This window comes from Adiantum capillus-veneris, chromosome 27 (genome assembly GCF_014529385.1).
Source record: "Adiantum capillus-veneris isolate H3 chromosome 27, ASM1452938v2, whole genome shotgun sequence".
Classification (NCBI taxonomy): Eukaryota; Viridiplantae; Streptophyta; class Polypodiopsida; order Polypodiales; family Pteridaceae; genus Adiantum; species Adiantum capillus-veneris.
The window spans coordinates 111193709-111218115 of NC_140957.1; the positions used below are offsets into that span (position 1 = coordinate 111193709).

General features: G+C 47.2%; 1 protein-coding gene across 13 annotated transcripts in view; it reads left to right on the plus strand.

Moving 5' to 3' along the window:
* ABCC13 (multidrug resistance-associated protein 11) overlaps positions 1 to 24407 on the plus strand; it is a 187719-nt gene that overhangs the window by 15420 nt on the left and 147892 nt on the right. For all 13 annotated transcript variants that reach the window (XR_015186743.1, XM_086502646.1, XM_086502652.1 and 10 more), the window contains one exon: positions 579 to 761. Coding sequence is in view for 12 of the 13 variants with exons in the window: in XM_086502646.1 (XP_086358772.1) it covers positions 579 to 761 (183 nt within the window). In the remaining variant the exon portion in view is untranslated. The remainder of the gene's footprint in view (positions 1 to 578; positions 762 to 24407) is intronic.

A 24407-nucleotide genomic window follows, 5' to 3' on the forward strand; every position in this document is an offset into this window, starting at 1 on the left:
ACCACATTTGCGAATTTAGGACCAAACCCTAGGCACCTCATCGTGGCAGCAATGAAATCCCATTGTACAGTGTCAAAAGGCCTTCTCAATGTCAACTTGCATAACCAGCACATCTTGATGAGTGTACTTAGCATACTCCATCCCAATCATAACATTAAGCCAAATTGTCTATAATTTGGCGACGTGGAATGAAACCAGATTGAGCCTGATAGTCCTGCAAAAAGATGTTCCTTAATGCGGTGCACCAGCATCTTAGCCAATATCTTGTAAATCACACACACACACACACACACACACACACACACCCCCCCCCCCCCCCCCCCCAAGGGAGGAGGCTACTAATCCAGATACGATGCTATTATTGTGTTTGAATTTTCAAAAAATGCCATTGTTGTCATGCTTTTTTTGGGGACACTGCTACACATGGTGCAAATGATTTGTTGTATAAATACTCATAAATTTCATTAATTGATCATCAAATGATACAGGCTGTCAAGCTCTTCAAGGAGTTACTGCATGAATGCTTTTGGTTTCTTGAATAGTCTTAACATTGTTTTTTTTAATGTCAATATATGCAGAAAATAAAGAAATCAGTTCAGTTGTTTGGTTTCGGCAGAGCTTTCTGGCTGGAGATTATACCAGTTGTGTGTATCTTAATGACAATCTGGCAGGGTCTCCAGTTGGTTTTCAGTGAGAATCATGAGACAATCGGGCATCATGGGCACACTTTTCTTTATCTCTGCCTTCAAGGCCTTGCCTGGGTGAGCACTTAAATCCTTTGGTTTATATATGACGGAGTATATTTGTTAGGTAGCATAGGAACTTGCTCTAAATCAGTGCATTTTTATGGATTTGCTGGTAGAGAGAATTTCAAGGTCTTTTCTTTTGTGTGTTTGAAATCCTCCACATATAGCATGGTGGAGAACACATAAGACCTACTTAGAACTTAGCACATTGATATGATAGAAATAAAGTTTGGATAGCTGGTAGATGAAATTGCCAAGGTCTTCTTTTTTGCGCCTCAAAGCTGCAGCGTATAGTATAATGGTTTGATGGATGAGAAGTAAAAAGAAGAGCCATTAGCCAGGTGGAATCTAGGAACTTAGTTTGTGCATACAAGAGCCATGCATTGGACTAAGTTAATTAAGTGCTTTTGTCATCTTGGACAGTTAGTCTGATTGTACTCCCTTTTTCAGTATACAAAGATTAGGGAGGAGTCTGATTTTATCGAGAAATGAGCACGGCCATACGAGGGCAATTTATTGGTTAGCAAAGTGCATATCAAAGCATGTTCTGTGGATTTTTGGGGTGTGATTTGTTAAGGAGCCCAATTGTAAGAATGGGAAAGAGATCTAGAGAAGAGCTAGAGTTGGATGAGTTAGAGCACGGGAACTTGTGCTAGTGGAGACATAAGGTTGGATGACTTAAGGGATGATGTTAGCGAATGCTTGAGTAAGCAATGATGTGGAAAACCATAATTGACGTATATATAAAGACCTATTTTCTCATAGAAGTTATGCATTGATTTTGAGTCTACATTTCCCCCCCCCCTCTTCCCTTCTCTCTCTCTCTCTCTCTCTCTCTCTCTCTCTCTCTCTCTCTCAGAGATAGATATGCCATATTGGCCCTTGAGTCCTCTAGATAGTTAGCTTTACAGAGGGACACATCATGCTGGTATGCACAAATGTCATCATGGTTCAAGATACATGACTTCAGCGTGGACAGCTTGCCTCCCTTCCAATACCCCCTTGATGCACCATTGGCATCTCTTACACGGGTGGAGATTACTAGACGCATTCGTCAGGACTGACCCAGTTGGACACCAAGAGGACATGGATAGAGTCAACACAAGAGTTGGGCACGGAGATTGCTTTCTATAGAGAGCGTCTTCTCCAACTCACAAGGGATGGGTTTGTACTTCGACCCAACTATATGGATACACATCTATCTCATGGGTTATGGTGTGCCATTGGTCAGATACGAACATCTTTACACTAGCTTGGGATTGAAACTGGTAGATTCAGAGGGATTCCAACAGCTAGCAAGATATGCCGCCTATGCCATGTAGAGCCAGAGACGGAGATGCATTATATATGTCAGTGCATAGTGTATTACGAGATACGGGGTCGCTTCCACTGTTTATTCAGAGAGGGATTCGGACCCTTCTCCAAAGTCATCAACTATGAGGCTTAGAGATGTCTTGGACTGTATCTACTTGAGTTACACATACATGGAGATAGTTTACTGAGGAGAACTTGAGAGAAACAATTCCAGAGACAGATTACAGATTTCTTCACACCAGACATTGGACAAATGAAGGAGCAGCCACCATTGCAAAGCTCAACTCATGCTCACACCCACAATACTCTCATTGACCGAGAATTGGAGTCAGAGAGATTGAGACGCCGTGATTGAGGAGGGAGCTTCACAACATTGACGGAGACTACAACAGAGGATTCTAGCCATACTATCTTGATAGATGAGGATGGATTTATCACCTATTAAATTACCCTCTTGTATTGGGCACCCATTGTATGAGTGGTCACACATACCCCTCACAGTTTCAGCTAGTAACACTTCTAGATTCATTTTAGGTATCTTTTTTGTTACCCAAACATGGTATCAAATTCAGAAGTTTGTAACAGATTGGTCTCATATGTCATCCCCCCCCCTCCCCCTCCCTTTCCTTCCCGCCTTTTGTGCCTATACACACCATGAATGCCACACTAAGCTACCCCCCATAGCTCCTTGTGGTATTAGAGCCTACTAATTAGCTTCTCTAGATTGCCTCCTAATTAGCTGTAATTATTTTCTGAGAGATTGATTAATCCTTGTCACTCTCTAATCTTGCATCTTTGAGCATTTTTGATCACCTTGGGGATTATTCAAGAAGCTTTGTGTTAGTTGCAACGGAAGTGTTTAAGGGTTTAGCTCGCATCTAGTACTCCACACGAACACAAGGGACACTTTACTTCACTTGAAAGAACTGAACTGAGCTGAATGAAAGAGAGAGATGACACTGAATGAAAGAGAGAGAAAAGAGAGACGACACGGGATGTCGGGTCCCAACCACCCTCAAGGGCCCCCTTGCTCTGCTGCCAGAATAAGTACTTGCTTTATTACTTGCACAAATGCTGATACAATGATGCTAAATGTTGAGATGCTGAGATGCTAATGGGTACTTGATGGTGATGCTTGATGCGCGAGACTAAGGACTCGGTATTGCGGTTACTTGGTGCTTGGTACTGTTAGTACTTTGGGTACTGAAGCTACTTGGGTGCTAAGGACACTGAGGTCCTGATGATCCCTATGTTGAGCTAGACAGGAGCCAAGCCAAAACGCAAGGGGTGCTAGATGCTGGGGTACTACGTCGAGGACGACGACGAGAGGTACTTGTTCTACGATGATGCTGAGGTACTAATGGGTACTGCTGGAGGTACTTGGTACTACAACGACGACGACGACGAAGACGATGATGGTGACGACAAGGCTGTGGGCTGATCTGCTATCACCGGGGATGACGATGGGCTGAAAATTGAAAATGCTGGTGGTAATGCGGCAAGGACTACAGCCACGACGAGGCTATGTTAAAAACGCTGAGGGTGAAATCTAATGGCGATCATAGGTGAGAAAGCGCTGATGGCTGCCGAGCTGCTGCTGATGAGTGTCTTGTTCCTTGAGATGATGGTGGGTATGAGAAGGGCTAGGAGATGAGGTTGAGGGCAAGTGGGAGAGATGGGAGGGCCAGGAGGAGGGGGTGGGGGCGGAGCAGAGGAGTTTGCAAGCCGCAGGCGGGGGGGGGGATGGGAAGGCTAGTGGCAGTGAGGCTTAGGTGGAAGGGGACTCCTCAAGAATATCCTGCTGTAAAGGGTCGAAACGGTTCTTGTAGGAACCCAACGCTGCAGGCCTGTCGTAGGTCGGCCACTAGGGGGTGGTATGGTGAGCCTATCCTTGACAACAACGGGCATGTACTTGCTACCAGCCATCATTTGATTGGCCACCCGTCTCTAAAGAAGTGCCAGCCCGTGCACCTTGGGTCTTTGTCTGCTGTGCCTGACCAGCCCTTAGAGGCTGAGCGTGTGATGCGGGTCGAAATCTCTTGCGAGAACAAACCTTTGTAAGATGGCCTAGCTGTCTGCATATGAAGCATTGGTTAGAGAGTTTTGAATACTCCACGCTTTGGCGGAGCGAGCAGCCACTTACCTAGGTAGAAGAACTACCTTCGGGAGAGTGTGGGTGTCTCGGATCAGAACGTATACTGTAGGTATGCTTGTGGCCTTGGCAAGGCTGAATCTGCTGTCGCAAAGTCTCCAAGATTGTCCCAATCTTGCAACCAATCCTGGATAGAAGTGGGAGGTACTCTTTCCTCAGGCTGAGGAAGCAATCTGAAATGGGCAAATCTGCTTCCCCAACAAGAACATCAGCAGTAGGGTCGAAACCATGGCACGATTGTAAAAAATGAGCCCTGATTTCTAGGATGGCCAATGGGCTCATCAAAAAGACCTTGGAAGCCATCTCAGGAGTCTCAAGCTTGATCTTGTAATAACCACGCTCGAGGAGCTGTATGCGATGATCTTTTCCACCTCTACAAGAAGGCGGGCGGGGAGGAGGTCGCCCACCTCGCCTTTGGTGGGGCGGCTACGGATAATCTTGCAGATGACATAGGTGGCCTGAAGGCGTTCCACCTTTGGTGCAAGGCGTGCTTGCTCCGTCGATGATAGAGCAAGTCGAATGGTGGACTCTGCATGGTCGGGCAAGTCGACGATAGAGCAAGTCCCTCTGGAGGGCAGAGCGGTAGGTGGATGGGTGGTAGCCATGTAGCCTAGGTAGGTAGTCACCTATCTAGACTATTCTTCATCCTAGTCCACTGAACTTATCCCTTCTTGTAGGTATTTGGTTCTTGAATAAATTATGGATGTTATCGGTCAGGATTGTTAATCTACCTAGGTCTAGGGTCTTGAGTCCGTCACATAGTCTCAGAGCACACTTCATGCATTGTTGAGCCTCTACCGCCCTATTGTAACCTGTTGGTCCTTGGCCTTGAGATGAGAGTGATTGCCACATAAGTGGTGATGTGGCATTCCATTGAAGGGGACCTATTTTTAAGCGCTCGCAAGTGATGTCATGGCACGTGGCTGCTGAAAGAGGAAGAGAAACAGAATGTGGCAGAGACGTCTTTGTGGGTGGATGTAATCACGAAGACACAGAAGAAGGCGGACGAGGCCGAGAAATGGATAGAAGTCGCTAAGAAAGGGAAAGGGAAAGAAACCACATCTATCCCCACTCCTACAATCATCGACATGACTTTAGAAGAAGAGCAACGAAGGAAGACTAGAGCTCTGCACACACGGACAACCGGTCTAAAAGACCAAGATAATGTGGAAGGGGAAGTCAAAGAACTTCTCCGCATGATGGGTAGTGAGGCTACTCATAAAAAGGCATGGAGGGTAGGGAACAAGACACAAGGAAATGGGGAGACTCCAAAGGAAAGAGCTCTAATCATGCGCTTCCCATCCATGGAGGCAAAGAAGGACTTCTTGAAGAAGCGTCCTACACTAAAGAAAACAGGCATATTCCTTGGAGATGACCTCACACTCTCACAACTTGCTCATATGAAAGAAGTTATGCCTGAGATAATGACAGCTCAAGAGAAGGGGAAAGTGGCCTTCTACAGGGATGGACGAGTGGTTATTCTGGAGAAGCGCCCCGCATGACGGCGTGAGACCTGTGGGACCACACTCAGAGTGGCTGCATGGAATTGTAATGGATCTTTACGCCTTGATGTAGGGGCCTTTGAGGATAGTTTCACAGGGAGAGACATCATTTTCTACTATGAGACGCATCAGGCCCGGGGGCAGTCCATGCCCCATGTAAGCGGATACAGATGGGAGACAGTTTGTAGACAAGAGACTCGATCAGAGTACAGAAGACGAGGTTTAGGAGGAGTGGCAGTCTTATTCTTATTCAGGGAGGAGCTACAGTCTCTAATACATATAGATCAGAGGGATGAGCATGCTAGGTACATGTGGGTGAGACTGAAGGCAGAGACAGGCAAATACCTCTACATTGCTATTTGCTATTTCCCTCCTAGTACGTCAGTATATGCATCACCTAGAGGACAATCCCCCTTCTCTATCTTGGATGATGATATATGGGAGTTTTCCGGAGATGGCGACATTATTATCTTGGGGTATTTCAATGCTAGGACTACCCATCACCAGACAATATTCTATGTTACCTCAGAGGAGTTGATGCGGGAGCTTGATATTACAAAAATGGGCCTGTCTAGATTATCACAGGATGAGGAGCACACTGAGTATAGCAGATACTTGATTGATATGGGGACTGCACATGGATTGGCCATTTTGAATGGCCTATAGATATTCCCTGCAGTAGATGGTTTTACATGCTTTCCACATCGGCATGGCGCTAGTACAATAGATTATGTTATGGCTCTGCCAGGACTCATTCCTTCCTTTCAGGATTTCATGGTGGGAACTAGGCCAGTTGGGGTAGCAGTCGATCATGCTATCTTGTCTTTCACTCTATCGTTCAAGTTCAACACAGCTCCATTGGGAGAGGCCTCCACACGTACTCGGTATACCTTCACGAGGGAGACGGATCCCGTGTACACTGATGAGATATACAGGTGTAGCGCGGATAATGTGTCGTGCTCTCTACAGTGGGTGGTCCTCAGTGCAATGTGCGTGATAATCTCACTCAAACAAACTGAACAGAAAGGAAACAATAGACATCAACAGAGCTCACAAAGACACAACAGCAAACCAGAACATATGACTCGACTATCTCAAAGACTGATACAGACTCTGGCGTGGCAGCACACTCAGCTCCAGCCCAGGACTCACAGGTACAATGGGGGTGTCGACGCTCAGATGTGCAGGGATGGTGAAGGTGTGCTCTGTGCATAGACTCACTCTAGACGACTACGTACAAGATAATGCAACTGGCCCAAAACGACTACTCATATGTACAACCATAAAGAGCCACCAACGGCTCATAAATGTCCAGTCAGCTAAGTCTATCTCCAAACTGAGTGGTGGTGGTGACTTGGCCACGATGTCCACTAGACCACCGTCGGTACCCTGCTACGTCACTCCCCAGCCCAAAGGGTCCGTCTAGTGTGAACCAGACCAACTGTAACTAATTGTCCAACTGTGTGTCTGTCCTGTGAAGTGACACTGTAGCCCTGCTATACAGGTTGCCCGCCACAAGACTGGTCACCGTCTCGGTGAACCAAACCCTGAAAAACTGCAAAAAGTAACCATATGTACAATGAAAGGAGTAGCAAGTAGTGCGGTCCTATCATCCAAGATAAAGTGTCGTCGCCACTGCCGCACCGGAAGTCTCGACGTTCGGGGGAGCCATCAAATCGTTCGTGTAACTCTACGGCTGCTGGACTATGTTCTGAACAAACTGGCTCCTTGTGGTTGGAGCAGCCACCTGCTCCACAGCAGATGGAAGCACCTGCCCTGAAGTGTACTCAGGACGCCTAGTGACACAACCATGGCGGTGTGCACCAGCAGCACCGTCACAGCAAGGAACGCTCTGTGGTATTTGACCTTGAGGCCCCGGTGAAGTATAGTATTGGACTGGGGGCTGCGTATACGATCCCAAGAATTGCTGAGAGGGACCTGCTGATGCTCCTGCATACCCTGCAGGTGTCTGGACTTGTGTCCCTGGCTGTGTGTACGGTCCCAAGAACTGTTGAGTGAGACCTGCTGCTCTTGCATACCCATACCATGTAGGAGTCTGTATCTGAGTCTGGACCTCTGTCCCTGGCCCAGTCCATCTGTATCCCATAGGAACCTGTGTGGACCTATTACCATACAAAAGCGTCTCTTGAAAGCCTGATAGCTGTGCTCTTAGATCGTCAATAATCTTTGACTTAATCTTCAATGCTTGTTGTAATGCGAAAATTGTAGCATCTCTATTTGCGATGGCACTCTCGGCAACTCTCAAAGATCCTTCCATAGCTGCATATGTGGCAGAGTGATGCTGGTGCGTGGCGGCTAGCTGCTCTGTACCTAGTTCTATGGTGGCAATAGCAGCCCGTGAGTCCTGAAGTAACTTCTCAGAAAGCTGAAACAGAGAAGTAGAGTCGAGCATCCCGAAGATCCCTCAGATGCATGGGATGCTGGAGGACGTGTAAGTGGCATAGCCGGTGAGCTAGGAGGTGGTATAACTGGTGTGGTAGGTACCTCTGAGATGGTTATTGTAGATGGAGAGTGAGATATGTTGACTGGAGTACGAGTGAAGATGGGAGAAGAAGGGAGAGGATCCTGTAAGGTCGTAGCGGCCACCTTGCTCTGAGGACGGGCGGAAGTAGAGACTGGTGTTGGTGCTGTAGACACTGGTGCTGCTGGCACAATAGAACTAGGGGTAGAAGTAGGTGGAGTGTGATTAGGATAACGCGTCACCCTAGTCTGCTGGCTCTCTGAAACTGGCAAGGAGAGTAAAGACTGCACTGTATCCTTCGCCACTTTTGCCTTTATCTTCTTTCTCTTGGTAACTGTAGGGTCAGCCTGAATGCTTACAGATTTTCTTTTCCCTTTCGAGGGTTCCTGTGGATCTTCAATATTTATGACCCATGCCAAAAGAGGTGCTGCAAAACATTTGAAGCTTAACTGCACAGATTGCACTTGGGCCCGAAATCTTTTAGCCCTAGACTGCAATGAAGTGAAGAGAATCTGGTGGAATCCACAGGGTATGGTGTGGATTAAACAATAGAGGCCGTCGCAGTGGGAGAAGATAGTGGGAAGATCACTTTTTTCTTTATCTTCTTTGGCTTCTCTAGCAAGAAAGTAATACCTGAAGATTGCCAGAATCTGTTTGTTCCTTTCATAGTTTGGGTGATCCGAATTGAGCAGTTCTTGACATGCTTGAATTGTGGCATCCTTGGACAGCTTAGAAAAAGTGTGTAGCCGGCTTCACAGATGGAAAGCTAGTCATTCCCATGGCATGGCCAAGCCTCTCAGTTGTCAACTTGTGGCCCCTTACTTTGGGAAATTCCTTTAACATTTGATGTAACATCTCCACAGGAACAGTGTTAGGTAGATTGGCATCAGCCAATGCTGTGAGACCTAGAGTGTGCAGCTGAGCATTGGAAAATACCTCGCTCAGAGATGGTCGAGGCTGTTGTAAATAAAAATCCAAAGAGAACGCGGTGCGATTTTTGGATGTTGCAGGCCTCTTGATTATATGACTCATGATTGGCTGTTTCCCTTTCTTTTGAGCTGTTCTTGTATGGTCCTTTTGATCATTGGAAGCATCTGACTCGGAGTGTGCTTCTGACTCAGAGGGCGAGTTTGCTTTGTAGCTTTCATCACTTGGATCGCTGGAAGTTATGTCATCCAAGCCGTGGCTACTGCTTGCGTACATCTCTTCACTCTCTGATTCCTCTGATTCCTCAGCTTTCTTCTTTCGCAACAATTCTTTTTTGTTGCTACCACCTTCAGTTGTCTGTTTCTTGCTATCTCCTGCCATAGTGAGTACAATTGAAAGAGTTTGTCAGGTACGAGATCCCCACATTAGAAAGAGGTTGATGTAGGGAGCAGTAGATTCTATAGACACGTTTTTGAGTATTCTGGTTTCTGGTACGTTTCTGAGATTTGTGGTACGTTTTTGAGCCAAAGGGAATAAGGTGAGGGGTGGGGTAGAAAGCTAAAGGGAATAAGGCGAGGGGTGGGTAGAAAGCCAACGGAAATAAGGGGGAGGGTGGATAGGTGCGAAGGAAGGGAGAGGGTCGATAGGTGCGAAGGGCAGAGAGGGTAGGGGCCAGGTACAGAAAGGTAGAGGCTAGGGGGTGGTTATGGGCGAGGGGTGGGTAGAGGGTAGGGGCGAGGGAGAGAGTATGAGCGAGGGTAGAGGGTAGGGGCGAGGGAGGGTAGGGGGTAGGGGCGAGGGGGTGGGTAGAGGGTAGGGGCGAGGGTGGGTAGGGTAGGGGCGAGGGAGAGGGTAGAGAGTATGGGCGAGGGGGTGGTTAGAGGGTAAGGGCGAGGGGTGTAGGGTAGGGGCGAGGGGTGGGTAGAGGGTAGGGGCGAGGGAGAGGGTATGGTGGAGGGGGTGTGTAGAGTGTAGGGGCGAGGAGGGTAGAGAGTATGGGCGAGGGTGGGTAGGGTAGGTGCGAGGAAGAGGGTAGGGGCGAGGGGGTGTTTAGGGTAGGGGCGAGTGGAGTAAGGGGAGGGTAGGGGCGAGAATAGGAGGGTAGGGGCGAGGGTAGTTCGAGAATAGGAGGGTATGGGCGAAGGAAGTAAGGCGAGGGGGTTAGAGTAGGGTAGGGTCGAGGGGGTGAGAGAGAGTAGGGCGCTGGGGTTGAGTAGATCGTAGGGGCGAGAGGTTGGGTAGAGGGATAGGGCCAGGGAGAGAGTAAGGGTGCAGATAACCGGGAAGAGAAGCACGTAGTGGGCAGATACAAAGAGAAGACAAGTTTAGGTTCGCAAGCAAGTTTTGGAGCACTAAAGTACAGAACTCTAATGGCCCCTTCTTGTAGCTAGAATACTAGCTGCACTGCTACTGGGACCAAAGGTTTTCTGCTGCTAATGGGACCAAAAGTTTTTTGACATAAACTCTGCCATATTCTTCACATAGACATTATTGCATTGTGAGCCTCATCAAGTCCTTGATTACATATTGTTCCCTGTCTCAATCGCCATCTAAGCAGATTCCACTTGTTCAAACTGAACAAAACGACGACTTTTGGAGACTCCCGAACTGGAAAGACCTTAGTACTTAACGGCAAATAACACTGAGGATAGAAACAATTAGAGGAGGAGTGATTGGACTGTAGAAGTTCACGACAATACCCAATTACCAAAACTTAGTGGAGAAAAGATATCTTAGAGGAAAGGCGGAAACTTACAGACATATCAGAAACTGAGACAGTAACAGAACACCCGTTCTGATGGAAAGATAGTGGGGAGGAGAGAGATGGGACATAGAACCTACAGATGGCGGAATAGTTGCAGACCCTTTACTCAGAGGAGTAATAGCACTTGATTCTGGAGCCATTTACCAGTGGCAAAGGAATGCCTTCCAAAGTGACTAACTGGACAGCCCCCTGTGGCAAAATCTCCTGTACTCTGAAGGGCCCTTGCCAGGCTGGGATCAACTTCTTAGCTTTCTTTAGATACTTAGCTTGATAGAGTAGCACCAGCGAGCCCTGCATTATTTCGGCCTTCGGAGATGGCGATCATGCCACGCTTTGCGACGAATCTGCTCGGCTTGGAGAGCATGTGAAGCTACTCTCCTGCTTTCTTCTAACATTGAGAGTCGCGAGAGGTTTGCTGAAGCACTCCCAGCTGTGACACGAACGCTTCCCACTCTTGTTGAACCTGAGTTGAACTCATATGGTGCAATTGCCTCTAAGCCAAAAGCTAGCTGGAATGGGGTGTAGTTAGTGGTTTCCTTGAAGGAGGTGTGATAAGCCCAAACTGTGCCGAGGATAGCCTGAGCCCAAGAGGTTGGATGCAGATGACAAGCTTTAAGAAGCGCGATTAGCACTTTGTTAGTGCTTTCAGCCTGCCCATTTGCTCTAGGATAGTAAGAGCAAGATTTGCGATGAAAAATCTTGTAATTCGTGAGGAGAGTGGAGATCAAGTCGTTGACAAAATGACTACCTCGATCACTGGTGACTTCCAGAGGACACCCAAACCTGCAAAAAATATTTTCATACAAAAATTTTGCGACAGTGGCGGCTATGCAGTCGATGGTAGCCACCACTTCGGCCCATTTCGTTGCATAATCTGTTGCTACCAAGAGATACTTACGATTGCCTGGTTGAGCAGACGGAGTAACTGGACCAACAAAGTCCAAACCCCATCTCTCAAAGGGAAACCACGCCATAGTTACCTGGAGAGGGCGATTTGATTGCTTGCTAGGCTTAGGTGCACATCGCTGGCAGACATCACAAATCTTGACATGAGCAATAGCATCTCAAAATATATAGGGCCACCACAAGCCCGTCTATAAGATTTTTTGTGCCGTGATGTGACCTGGATAGTGGCCACCTGTAGGACCATTGTGTGCATCCTTTAGAATGTGGTCTACCTCATGAGGGGAGACGCACCTTTGCAGCACACCATCTGGCCCTGATTTATAGAGCTGTCCACCAATCAAAGAGAACGGTCTAGATTTCAGCAAGAGTCTTCTTTTTTGCAAGGGAGAAGCATTCTCAGGATATAGGCCAGTAGAGAGCAGATGTAACACATCTCCATACCATTCTAGGGTTGTGTCCACCTTAAAAAGATGACTGTCAGGAAAATCATCATCAACCCCAGTATTGGGCTCACCTGTGTGTATGCGAGAGAGATGGTCGGCCATGACGTGCCGCTTGCCTGGACTAAGAACTACTTCGAAGTCGAACTCCTGGAATATGAGTAGCCATCTCCACACTCTTCTTGCAACTTGGGGTTTATTTAGAAGATAGGGTAGCGCATGATGATCCGTGATGATAGTGAAGTGAATCCCTAACAAGTAATGGCGAAACTTTTGTAAAGAATACACCATAGCCAAACCTTCCCTTTCTGTGGTGCTGTAGTTGTGCTCTGCTTTGGTGAGCAGGCGACTTGCATAGTGAACAGGGCGATCCCGGTTGTACTCTTTACTAGGCTGAGTCAGCACAGCCCCCACAGCCAGCTGACTGGCATCCGTATGCACATGAAAAGGAAGAGACCAATCTGGAGCCACTAAAATAGGTGCTTCAGTGAGGCGCTTTTTGAGGTATTCAAATGCTTCAGCCTCAGGTTTTGACCATTTAAAGGGTACTATAGCACTAGTCAGTCGGGTCATTGGTTGAGCCACCTGTGCATACATCCGTATGAACCTACGATGATATCCTGTGTGGCCTACAAAGCTCTGAACACCTTTCGGATTGATAGGAGGTGGTAACTTCAAGATTGCCACGATCTTCTCTGGGTCTGGTGCTGAACCTTTGGCAGACACCACATGGCCTAGAAGTGTGCCTTTAGTGACCAAAAAGTGACATTTGTTAGGATTGAGTTTTAGCCGTGCCTCTCTGCACCTGAGAAAGACAGCAGAGAGCTGAGCGAGGTGTTCCTCTAAATTTTCCACTAGGGTTGAACATTGAGCACCTGAGAAGGTCGAAAAATCGTCCATGAAGATGCGAAGATGATCCGTAAGCAAAGGACAAAAGATGAGATACACCGCTCGATTGAAAGAAGGTGGAGCATTTTTCAACCCAAAAGACATTCTAGTGTAGATAAAAATATCCCAGGGAGTCACAAGGGCCGTTTTCAGCTGATCACTTGGATGGATGCCCAACTGATTGTATCCACTAAACCCATCCATGAAACTATACAATACATGCCCTGGTACATCTTCAAGCACACGCTCAGTGAAAGTTGTTGGGAAACCATCTGGGATAGTTGCCTTATTCAGAGCACGGTAATCTACGCACACACGGATTTTGTTGGACTACTTCTTAGGTGCTATCACCATAGGTGATAACCACTCAGAGTGCTCCACAGGTACAATGATCCCTGTCTCTTGCATTTTTTCCAACTCTGACTTGACCGCCTCAACATACTTCGGGTTGAGCTTGTAAGCTCGGCCTCTTACAGGTTTAGCCCCTTCAACCAGAGGTATAGTGTGGACACCCAATTCTGGTGGGATCCCCTCCCAAATCCTTGTAGGACCAAGCAAAAACATCTTTAAAAGAGTGTATGAAAGAGACTACCTGATTGAGTAATGCGGGATGCTCCCATAACCAAGCTGCTAAGAGGACGTGCTTAGGGTTGTCAGGGTCGCCCAGGTTGATTTTTTTGACAGGGTCAGGAGGTGTAACTGTGGAGGGTACTTCAGAAGTTGAAACATGAGGTGCCTCTTGGAGCTTCGAGACATCATGTGCTGGCGTTTGATCGATTGGAAACTCCGCATACTCTTCTTGTAACCATCCAGGCGGAAGCTCATCGAAAGGTAAATCTTCAGACACAGACATAACCTGGTGCTTTAGAGTGGGCGGGGCATCCGACCTGGGAGATGTTAGAGGAAGGGGGGAATCATTGGCGAGTTCATGCAGAGGAGATTTTTTCCCCCTTCGGTGATGTGTGATAGGTTCCTCGAGGCCGAGGGCTTCCAGAGGAGAATCATCTGAATCTTGAGAATTTGGGGTTGACCCACTTACTGCTTGGACTGGTCCACTGTCTGCTGTAGGACTACTGTCTAGTGTAGGATTTGTGACATCTGTGTCCGCCTGAGGAGTTGGAAGAGAGAGTGTTACCGGCACATGTGAGTTTTGAATAGATACCATATAGCATGGCATCGAGGCGGTAGCTTCCAACCACTGCAGTAGGTCGTCGTCATACCCGTCCGGGGGGATGGGCTACTCAGGGTCGGGGTTGGACTGTACAGACAATGAGCTGTGATGAACCACTGGATCCATACCTCCTTCGAGCCGAATTGGTTGCATGGGGGAGCCAGGAGTATGTATCCACATGGCGTCGTTGCCCCAATCATGAAGTGCCTTAGTATGCCTCAACCATGGTCGACCAATCAGCAAAGGAAATCCTCCCTCCACTTGAGGAAGACTGACCACCACAAAATCCAAGTTAAATGTGAAGTCTTGTATCATCAAAGGCACCTTCTCTACTATGCCCACAGGGTAGACTGTCCTCTGGTCTGCCAATGTAACAGTGAATGGAGCAGGGTGGGTAGGCTGCAGGCCTAAGGCCAACATAGTAAATTCTGGCATCAGATTGATCCCAGATCCACCATCCACTATGACGCCTGAGAATTGATGCCCAAGAATAGACACAATGCGACGAGGACTTTTATTGTCGGTGAGGGGAGCAGCTGGATATGAAATCATGTAGGACTCCAAGGGCTGCACAGGTAGGTGCCCGCCACTAGGCCCTGCACCAGGGTACAGAGACTGGATGATGGAAAGGGTGTCACTTCTAAATTTTGCATCGAGTCGAAGCATGTCGTACAGTGACACTTGTTGAAAAGTGTTTTTCAAGATAGACTCTGCTGTGGGCTTGTTTCCTTTGATTAGAGCTTGCTCTGGTATGTTAAGCTTCTGCAAGTCCTCTACTGCTTCGATGAAAGCACCATCAATATTTGATAGAAGTGAGGTAGGCTGGCTCTTGACACTACCTGCTGGTTTGTCAGCTACTACTGGAGGTTGACTCATTTGTGTGATAGGAGATGGAAAGATTGGACCACCAGGGAGGCTGAGGCCAAGAGCAACTCTCTGTGCCTGTATGAAGCCTGCTCTTCCACTTGCTTCAACCCTTCTTGAGAGGCAACTACAAGAGTGGAAGGCGGTGCCTGTGGAATGGAGCTTATTGTGATGAGGTTAAGCTTTGGAAATGTAAACTCTTGTTGGCTCGTGCCTGCAGATGTGGACGCTCGTTGTTTTGGGCAATCCTTACTATAGTGATCCTTAGCTTCAGGGCAATGTCGGCAAGGAGGGGACCCTTCTAGTAAGGGACATTTGCTCTGATAGTGTCCATACTCCCCGCACCTGTAGCACAAAATTGGTCTATTTGAGGGACGAGGTGGTCTCTGCCCTTGCTGCATGGGACCGGAGGCTGATGTGTAGAAGATTTGGGGAACTGAAGGAGTAGTAGCATGATAAAAGTTGGTCAGCAGAGGTGGCAACGGGTTTTGATGGCCATAGGTTGAGTCCATGTTCGATGCAGGTGCTAGCCCTTGTTGGAGAGAAGGACCTAGACTTTGTTGTATTTGCCGCAACCCCTTGATATATTAGCTATCCTTGTCTTCGTGCCCAAATTTTTCGCAGAAGTGGCAATAAGCCCGAAGGGGACAATCCTGTGGAGGATGCCCTGGAGAGCGACACGAGCTGCACCATACCATAGCCTTAGTCTCTTGTTGAGACTGAAGCTCTTCTAGCTCTCTCTTGATTTGATCCAAAGCCTCAAGATGTGGGGGTTTCTCGTGGCGAAGAGAGATATTTTTCTCCTCTTGAAGAGCGCATTGTAGTTTTAGGGCTTCAAGTTCTCCACGTAAAGAAGTCAATGGATCAACAGGACTTTCCGGAAACACAGAGGAGGTCTCTATGTGAGAGGAGTTGTTGAACAGCTTCCTAGCCCCCTCTATCCTAGTAGTAGTTGCGATGAACTCCTCCAAAGTGGCGTCGGGCCGGAGACTCTCTTGGAGTTTTTGTTGAGAAGTTTTGGGAAGCGCCTTCTCCACCCACTTCTTCACCATGAATTCACCGGGTTGCTGAGGAAGCTTGGAAACCAGAGATTTGGTCTTAGTCATAGGCTCTGCAAAAGTCTCCTCTTGCTGGAGCACCATGTTGGCTAACTCATCCAACACCTTCTCCTGGTAGTCACCGGGCCTGAAAGCTGCACAGAACTGTTGCCTTAAGGCTGCCCAAGTTGCAAAATGGTTCTTTGCAAACTGGCTGTACCATTTGTCTACTAAGCCATCCAAGGTGGATGCAAAGAGTACCAAGTAAGCATCTTTCCTGTTAAGACCACGACCCCTACAGAGAGATACCAACCTCCTTGCATGGTCGTCAGCATCTTCTGAAGAGAGTTCTTTGAATGTAAGGAACTTGGTGTTTACCTTAGCCAAAACGCTAGCCAACGGATCCATGGCCCCTTGCTGAGCCTGTAGCTCAGTAGCCTGTAGCAGAATAGGAGAGAGCTTTACTGGAGAAGGAGATCTGGAAGATGTGGAAGCGGAAGAAGGAATGGTTGATGTATGTGGAGGGATAGGTGATGAGGTTGATGGACTTCTACTCGGTACCAAAGGTCGTCTTCTGTTATAGTACTTCAGAGGGCTCAGTAGTGCGCTTTGACGCTCGACTGACCGCCTTGTATGTGTCATGCAGTGACAACCAATCCAACCAACCTTCGGGCAAGAAAACCTTGAACTGGCTGAAGACTGGTCTAGACTCTACTAGACCAGTCAAGTGACTAGACCAAGCTGGACTAGGGACGAGGAGGACTAGACCAGGGTCGAGGAGGTCTAGACAGGGACGAGGACAGGTTGGACCAGGGTGAGAGAGGACTAGACCAGTTGGACCAGGCGAGAGGGGAACAGTTGGACCAGGCTATAGGAGAATAGTGCAAGGCAAGGGCGGCAAAGCTAGATAAAACTAATTAGCTTCAAGATTTGCACCTCGTAGAGTGAGATTTCTGTTGAGGTTCCACTGTGATCACCAAAATGAGAGCACCTGTAGCACGGATAATGTGTCGTGCTCTCTACAGTGGGTGGTCCTCAGTGCAATGTGCGTGACAATCTCACTCAAACAAACTGAACAGAAAGGAAACAATAGAATTCAACAGAGCTCACAAAGACACAACAGCAAACCAGAACATATGATTCGACTATCTCAAAGACTGATACAGACTTTGGCGTGGCAGCACACTCAGCTCCAGCCCAAGACTCACAGGTACAATGGGGGTGTCGAGGCTCAGATGTGCAGGGATGGTGAAGGTGTGCTCTGTGCATAGACTCACTCTAGACAACTACGTACAAGATAATGCAACTGGCCCAAAACGACTACTCATATGTACAACCATACAGAGCCACCAACGGCTCATAAATGTCCAGTCAGCTTAGTCTATCTCCAAACTGAGTGGTGGTGGTGACCTGGCCACGATGTCCACTAGACCATCGTCGGTACCTTGCCACATGTCACTCCCCAGCCCAAAGGGTCCGTCTAGTGTGAACCAGAACAACTGTAACTAACTGTCCAACTGTCTGTCTGTTCTGTGAAGTGACACTGTAGCCCTGCTACAACAGGCATCTATGCACTCAGGAGCCAAGACGACCACTAGATGAGCTCACCCAGATTCTGATAGAGACGCTCCATGATGTAGCATCAGAGTTATATCCCCACAGCCAGCCTACACGCAGACGATCTGGGAGCATGCCTCAGAACAGTTGGTATGATGAGGAGTGTAGAGAGATGAGAATCAGATTACAGAGAGAGGTGCTCATGGGTACTACTACACATAGACAGTCACGGATTATCTTTCACCGCCTAGTGTGACGAAAGAAGAGGGCTTACCTATCTCAATTAGGGCATGATCTGTATCGGCTGTTTATGAGTCAGGACTCTAGTGAGGCATGGAGGCTTTCAATGAGCACTCTCCACTGCCAGCCATCACTTCCACAGAGACATGGGGGAAATATGTTACATCTCTCTATACAACATCAGGGCAGCCACCTTTGCCTGACCTTCCAAAAGCATGCCCTGAAACATGTACTTTCTTTACTGCTGAAAGGGTAAGGAAAGCCATTGACAAGATGAAGACAGGAAGAGCACAGGATCATGATGGTCTGGTAGTAGAGCACTTTATCCATGCCAAAGATATGCTTGCAGAGCCTCTAGCTATGATGTTTAATAGAGCCATGTATGAGGGTTTTACCGAGACTTGGAGTATGTCCACGATTGTGACTACCTTCAAGTCGGGAGATCCTATGCTTCCCGAGAATTACCGCACCATCATGGTTGGTCACACTCTGGCTGGGCTATATGCATCAATTCTTGAGCATGAATTGAGTGGATGGGCAGAGAGAGAGGGCATACGGGGAGCAGGACAGGCAGGGTTTAGGAGAGGTTTCTCCACTCTTGACCAGATTTTGACACTCAGAGCCATTATTGAGGGTAGACACCATGGCAGGAGGATATATTGTAGCTATGTGGATTTCCGCAAAGCCTTTGATACAGTGCCACGAGCTAGACTCATACGTAGATTGCAAGACATGGGGGTGCCCACAGAGCTGATTTGGGGGATTTTAGCTTTATTCAAGACAGTGATAGGATAGGTACGCACTACTCAGGGCATGTCCGACATGGTTCACTCCACAATTGGGGTGAAGCAGGGTTGTCCCCTATCTCCGACTCTCTTTGGGATATATGTAGATGAGTTTTTAGATTATGTACAGACAGAGGGTGATAGTGTCACAAAGTGATGACGTGGCTACGGACAGCAGAAACCCTAATTTCTGCCAGAAACCCTAAAATTCTTGCAAACCCTAATTTTTGCCAAAAACCCTAATTTCCGGAAATCGCAGAGGCTTCTTTTTTTTTTTAAGAATTTGAAAATGATGAGCGACGCAAATTTTGCTTTTTCTCTACAATATGAGAAAGAGAGAGAGAATGCTTTTGCTTTCAAGTTTTTGACTCTCTGTGGGGGAGAGAGAGCAATTGCTTTTGATTTGAAGCTTTTGGGGCTCTGCTTTTGGGCATCCCTTGTAATCTTTAAATTAGTGGTGAGGGCCTCACTTCTCAGAGCATCTGGACGCAGAGTCTGAGAGTGAATCCCGACCCACTCTCTTGTACTTTGAATTGATTAATACAAAAAGAAATACCGAAAGGGGCGCCAGTCTTTGGGGCCAATATCTCTAGGCACGGAACTCCGCCGGGCCAGTGCAAATCTATTGTGATCTGTGAATTGTTTTGAAGTGGTTATTTGGTGCTGTTGCGGTTGATTCTTGACTTGGAGTGTCCAAGTCTGTGGTATCAGAGCACGGCCGATTTCTCTTCTACAGGAAATCCGATCCCCGAATTTTTTTTTCCGCGGCACCTATGGCTTCAGGCAATGATCAGTCGACTCTCTCTGCATCTGGAGATGCGGGCAGGGATCACAACGAAGATTCCGGCAGAGAGTATGGCCCGCCTTGGCCTACTTAGGCGGAGCGGCGAGAGATAGAGCGTCGCCAATTGATCGACGATGCAACAAAGATGATGCTCAATTTTGCCAAGGACCCGACGATGGCAAAATATATGAACCAGACCTCTTTGGAAGAGGGACAGATGGAGTGGCAGAGAACCACAACACCACTCCCGAAATCTGCTTTCAAGAAACCTTATGATCCCAAACAATATTTAGAGAAGGAACTAGAAGAGGTGGTTGATGCACGGATTGCTCAGCTTTTTGACGCATAGAAGAAAGCCAAAAGGCACGGCAAGAAGCAGAAGAAAAGCACTGCCTTCCCGGGATATTTGGGTCGTCGGTCGACATTTGACAAGGCAAAGAAATTGAAGAAGCGCGTCAAGTTTGAAGACCTACCCAGTTCTTCTTCTTCCTCTGACAGTTCTTCTAGCTCTTCAGACTCGAGCGAAGAAGACAGGAAAAGCAAAAAAGCGAAGCAAGAAACAAAGCTTCGGAAAGGGCAAGAAAAAGGCAAAGAGAAGGCTACATCTCGCCCAGAGACTGACAGTTCTACAGAGGACTCGTCTACAGACAGCTCAGATTCCGATGACGGAAAGTTTTATGCAAACAAGAAGAATTTTTACAAAGCTAACCAGTATGAATTTCTCGAAGATGAAAGCAAGAAAGTCCGAGAGTTTAAGGAAGGTGGCCACTCGATCAAGTTTGAGACTTTTTCAGGATACTCAGATGCTTCGAAGGCTTTGTCTTTTATACAGCAGTTTGACATTGCTTTCGCGGGAGGACGCTATTCAGAGCACTCCAAGATTCGGAGAGCTGCCTCTTACTTTAAGAGGAATGCTCGTACTTGGTGGTCCACGCTTCTTTTAAACAAGACTGCGCCAGTTAAATGGTTGAAATTTAAGAAGCTTTTTATTCCTTCTTGGTTGATGCAAGAATATGAACGAGATATACGAGCTGCTTGGAACCATCTTCAGATGACCAAGAAAGACACAATCAATGCTTATTGTGAAAGATTCTGGAGCTCTTTTCTACCCGCCTCTTCATTCAAGATCTCGTTCAGAGAACAGATTGAGCGGTTTACCTTGGGTCTACCTACAGAGATCCGAGATCACTGCTTGGAACAGAAGTCAGCTTCTATTCAGGAGTTGATGAGTCATGCGAAGCGGGGCTTTGCCATTCACTCTGGCAGTCTGACCTACCCCACAGATGAGGCCATGACACAACGAGCCGAACAGACTTCTGGGAATGAAAGTAGAAAGAAAAAGAGCAACCCAGAGAAAAAGGATGCACGACACAAGCTTACTCCTGAGGAGAGAGCTCGCTTCATCAGAGAGGGGAAGTGCTTTGGATACGGGGAACAGGGACAGGCACAGAAAGAACAAAATGATAAAGACGACGACAGGTCTGAGAGTTCGAGAGCAGCTGAGGAATGTGGTAGAAAAGGCAGATAGAAAAGCAGAACTGGTACCACATGGCGTGGAACCTGCACCGAATCTAATGAATGAAAGTACAAACTTTACCGCTTTTGGGGCAAAGTGAAGGATCAGGAAATTCTTTTGAAGGAGCCAAGGCCAACTTCTTTTCACTTGAATTGGCTGCTCGATTTGGAAGTACGCCCGACAGACTGACGCCACAGGCAGAGGTAGTTCGACTGGCACCCGGATGGGATGTTGCCATTACACCGAGCATTGGCAAAATTTTTTTGCAATGACAGGGGTGTACAGGGCATGCGAGTGACGTTCTACTCAGGATCCCTTGGTACCACAAGAACTACGCTGTGGTTGACTACCGGGCCGAGAAAGTGACTTTGATAAATGAAGGGCTTAGAGATTGTACTTGATGAACTTCAGTTTCTTACTCATTCTTTTGGGAGAGAACTGAACGCTGGATAAAGTTTGAATATGTTTTGACCTGATCAAAAGAACGCCAAGATTTTTCTCCACACTCATGCCGATTGCTTTTCAGAGGGCGTGAAAATCAAACCATTGATCTGATACCTGGAAGCACGCCACCGAATCGGCCACCTTACCGTGTGAGCCGAGTACAGAATGAAAAGATTATGAACCCAGTGAGAGACCTCTTGGAAAAGGGTCTTGTCCAGCCTAGTACTTCACCGAATTGTTCTCCAGTGTTGTTGGTTTTCAAGAAAGACGGATCTTGGAGAATGTGCATCGATTATAGTGCTCTCAACAAAATCACCATCAAGAACAGATTTCCGATTCCTAGGATCGATGATATACTTGACAGGTTACAGCGATCCTCGTGCTTTAGCAGGATTGACTTGAAGAGTGGATATCATCAGATCAGGATAGCGCCAGGAGATGTCTACAAGACTGCTTTTCGGACGACTTTTGGGTTATTTGAGTTTTTGGTGATGCCTTTTGGCTTAACCAATGCTCCTGCGACATTTAACCGGATGATGGACATGATTTTTCGAGAGTACAGGCTATTTGTTGACACTTTCTTTGACGACATCATTGTTTTCTCCAAGAATGAGGCAGAACACAGAGATCATCTGCTTCAAGTCTTTCAGGCATTACGAGATCACACGTTAGTGATTAATGCAAAGAAAAGTGAATTTTTCCTACTAGAGATACACTTTTTGGGACACATTGTGTCAGTAGCAGCAGGAGTGCAAATGGACCCGGCCAAGATAGAGACTATCCGTGATTGGCCCGATTTGAGGAATGACCATGAAGTTAGAAGCTTCTTGGGACTGTGTTCGTACTACAGGCGGTTCATACGAAAGTTTGCAGAGGTTGCTTCCTCTTTGCATACCTTGACACAGAAAGGAGTACCTTTCTCGTGGGGATCCACAGAGGTGACTGCCTTTCGGACATTGAAAGAGAAATTGACTACGGGACCTATTTTGACTTTGCCGGACTTGCAGAAGTCATTTGAAGTGTATTGTGATGCTTGTGGTCATAGTCTGGGTGCAGTCTTGATGCAAGAAGGCCATGTCATAGCCTACGAGAGCCGCTTGTTCTCTAGGCCGGAGATGACATCACAGATTTATGAGAAAGAGCTTTTGGTGGTTATCCATGCTCTTACTCAATGGCGGCATTACCTACTCGGAGCGGATTTTACTGTCTTTACAGACCATCAGAGTTTGTGCTACTTCTTGTCACAGAAGCAGCTTTCGGAAAAGCAGATGCGGTGGGCGAACATCTTGTCACAGTTCCACTTCCAGATTGTCCATGTGCAGGGACAGAAGAATGTGGTGGCAGATGCTTTGTCTCGGAAACCGTTGGTTCTATCTATTTCCGAGATACATCATAGGAGCTTCGAGGATATGGTCGATCAGTATGCCACAGATACATATTTTGCAGATATTTTCACACGGATACGGGATGGGGAGACAGTAGCTGGATACTCCCTTCGGGAAGGCTACTTGATGAAAAAGACTATGTTGTGCGTTACACAGCCGTTGAGGGATAAGGTTATGACTGAATGCCACTGTCCACCTTTTACGGGTCACCGCGGCATTGCTACCATCATGAAGGGGGTAGAGAGATACTTCTTTGGGCCGAGACTCAAAAAGGATGTGGAAGAGTTTGTGCGCAGTTGCTTGGTATGCCAGAAGGTCAAGTTTGACAGGCATAAGGCATAGGGATTGGTACAGCCTTTACCCATACCCACCCACCCCTGGGAAAGTATTGCAATGGATTTCTTTTTTGATCTCTCGAGAACACAGAAAGATCATGATGATTTTCCGATTACATGGCACGTCTGAGACGATTGTCTCCGACAGAGACCCTAGATTTATGAGTTTGTTTTGGAAGGCAATTTGGGAGAACATTGGCACGGGGTTGCAGTTCTCGTCATCGTTCCACTTGCAGACTGGTGGGCAATTTGAGATTGCCAATTCAGTGATTTTAGATTTATTGAAGTCTTGTATCTCGGATCAGAAGACTCAATGGAAAAAGAACTTACCTTTGGTGGAATTTGCCTACAATAACACGATACACTCTTCGACGGGGAAGACGCCATGTGAGATTGTTGAAAGTGCTGCGAAGGTTCCATCCTTCCTGAGCACGAAAGATTAGATATTTGAAGCGGATGAATATTCGCGAGATTTGGATACGGCTTTTGCCAAGGTTCGCGAGACTTTGCAGAGTCTCAAGAATGACAGAAAAAGGCAACGGATCACCATTGTCGCGACTTGAAATTGAAGGAGGATGATTGGGTGCTCTTACTTTTGAGAAGGCACGCCTACGAAAGAAAAAAGGAAAGGAGAGGCTTTTTCCAAAGCTTAGTATGCGATACTACGGACCTTTCCAGATCACTGACAAGATAAATGATGTCTCCTTCCGATTGAAACTGCCAGATACTTGGAGGATTCATAATGCATTGCATGTGAGTCTCTTGAACCTTGTTAAGGGTGATGTGCCTGATGATGGGGAGCCTGATGAGCAACCTGCAGTGGAAGAAAACGAGGAGACCCTTCTTCTTGAACAGATTTTGGCACATACGGATACGAAGAAAGGTAAAGTCCGAAGGCGGTTCTTGGTTAAGTTCAAGAACTTTCCTACATTTAATGCGAAGTGGATGGAGGAGGAGGACCTAGCAGATACTCCTCGGATTGTGAAACTTTACCTCGATGCTTTGGTTTAGCATAGTCTACTCCAAACGGAACCCAGAATTCAGCTTGACCGGAGATCTGGTGCAGTCGGATGCACAAGAGGGGAGTTACTCCACTCCTTTGTCAACAGATGCCTCAATTTTGATACTAAAGTCACTAATGTCTCTTTGAGCTTCAGGGATACTGAG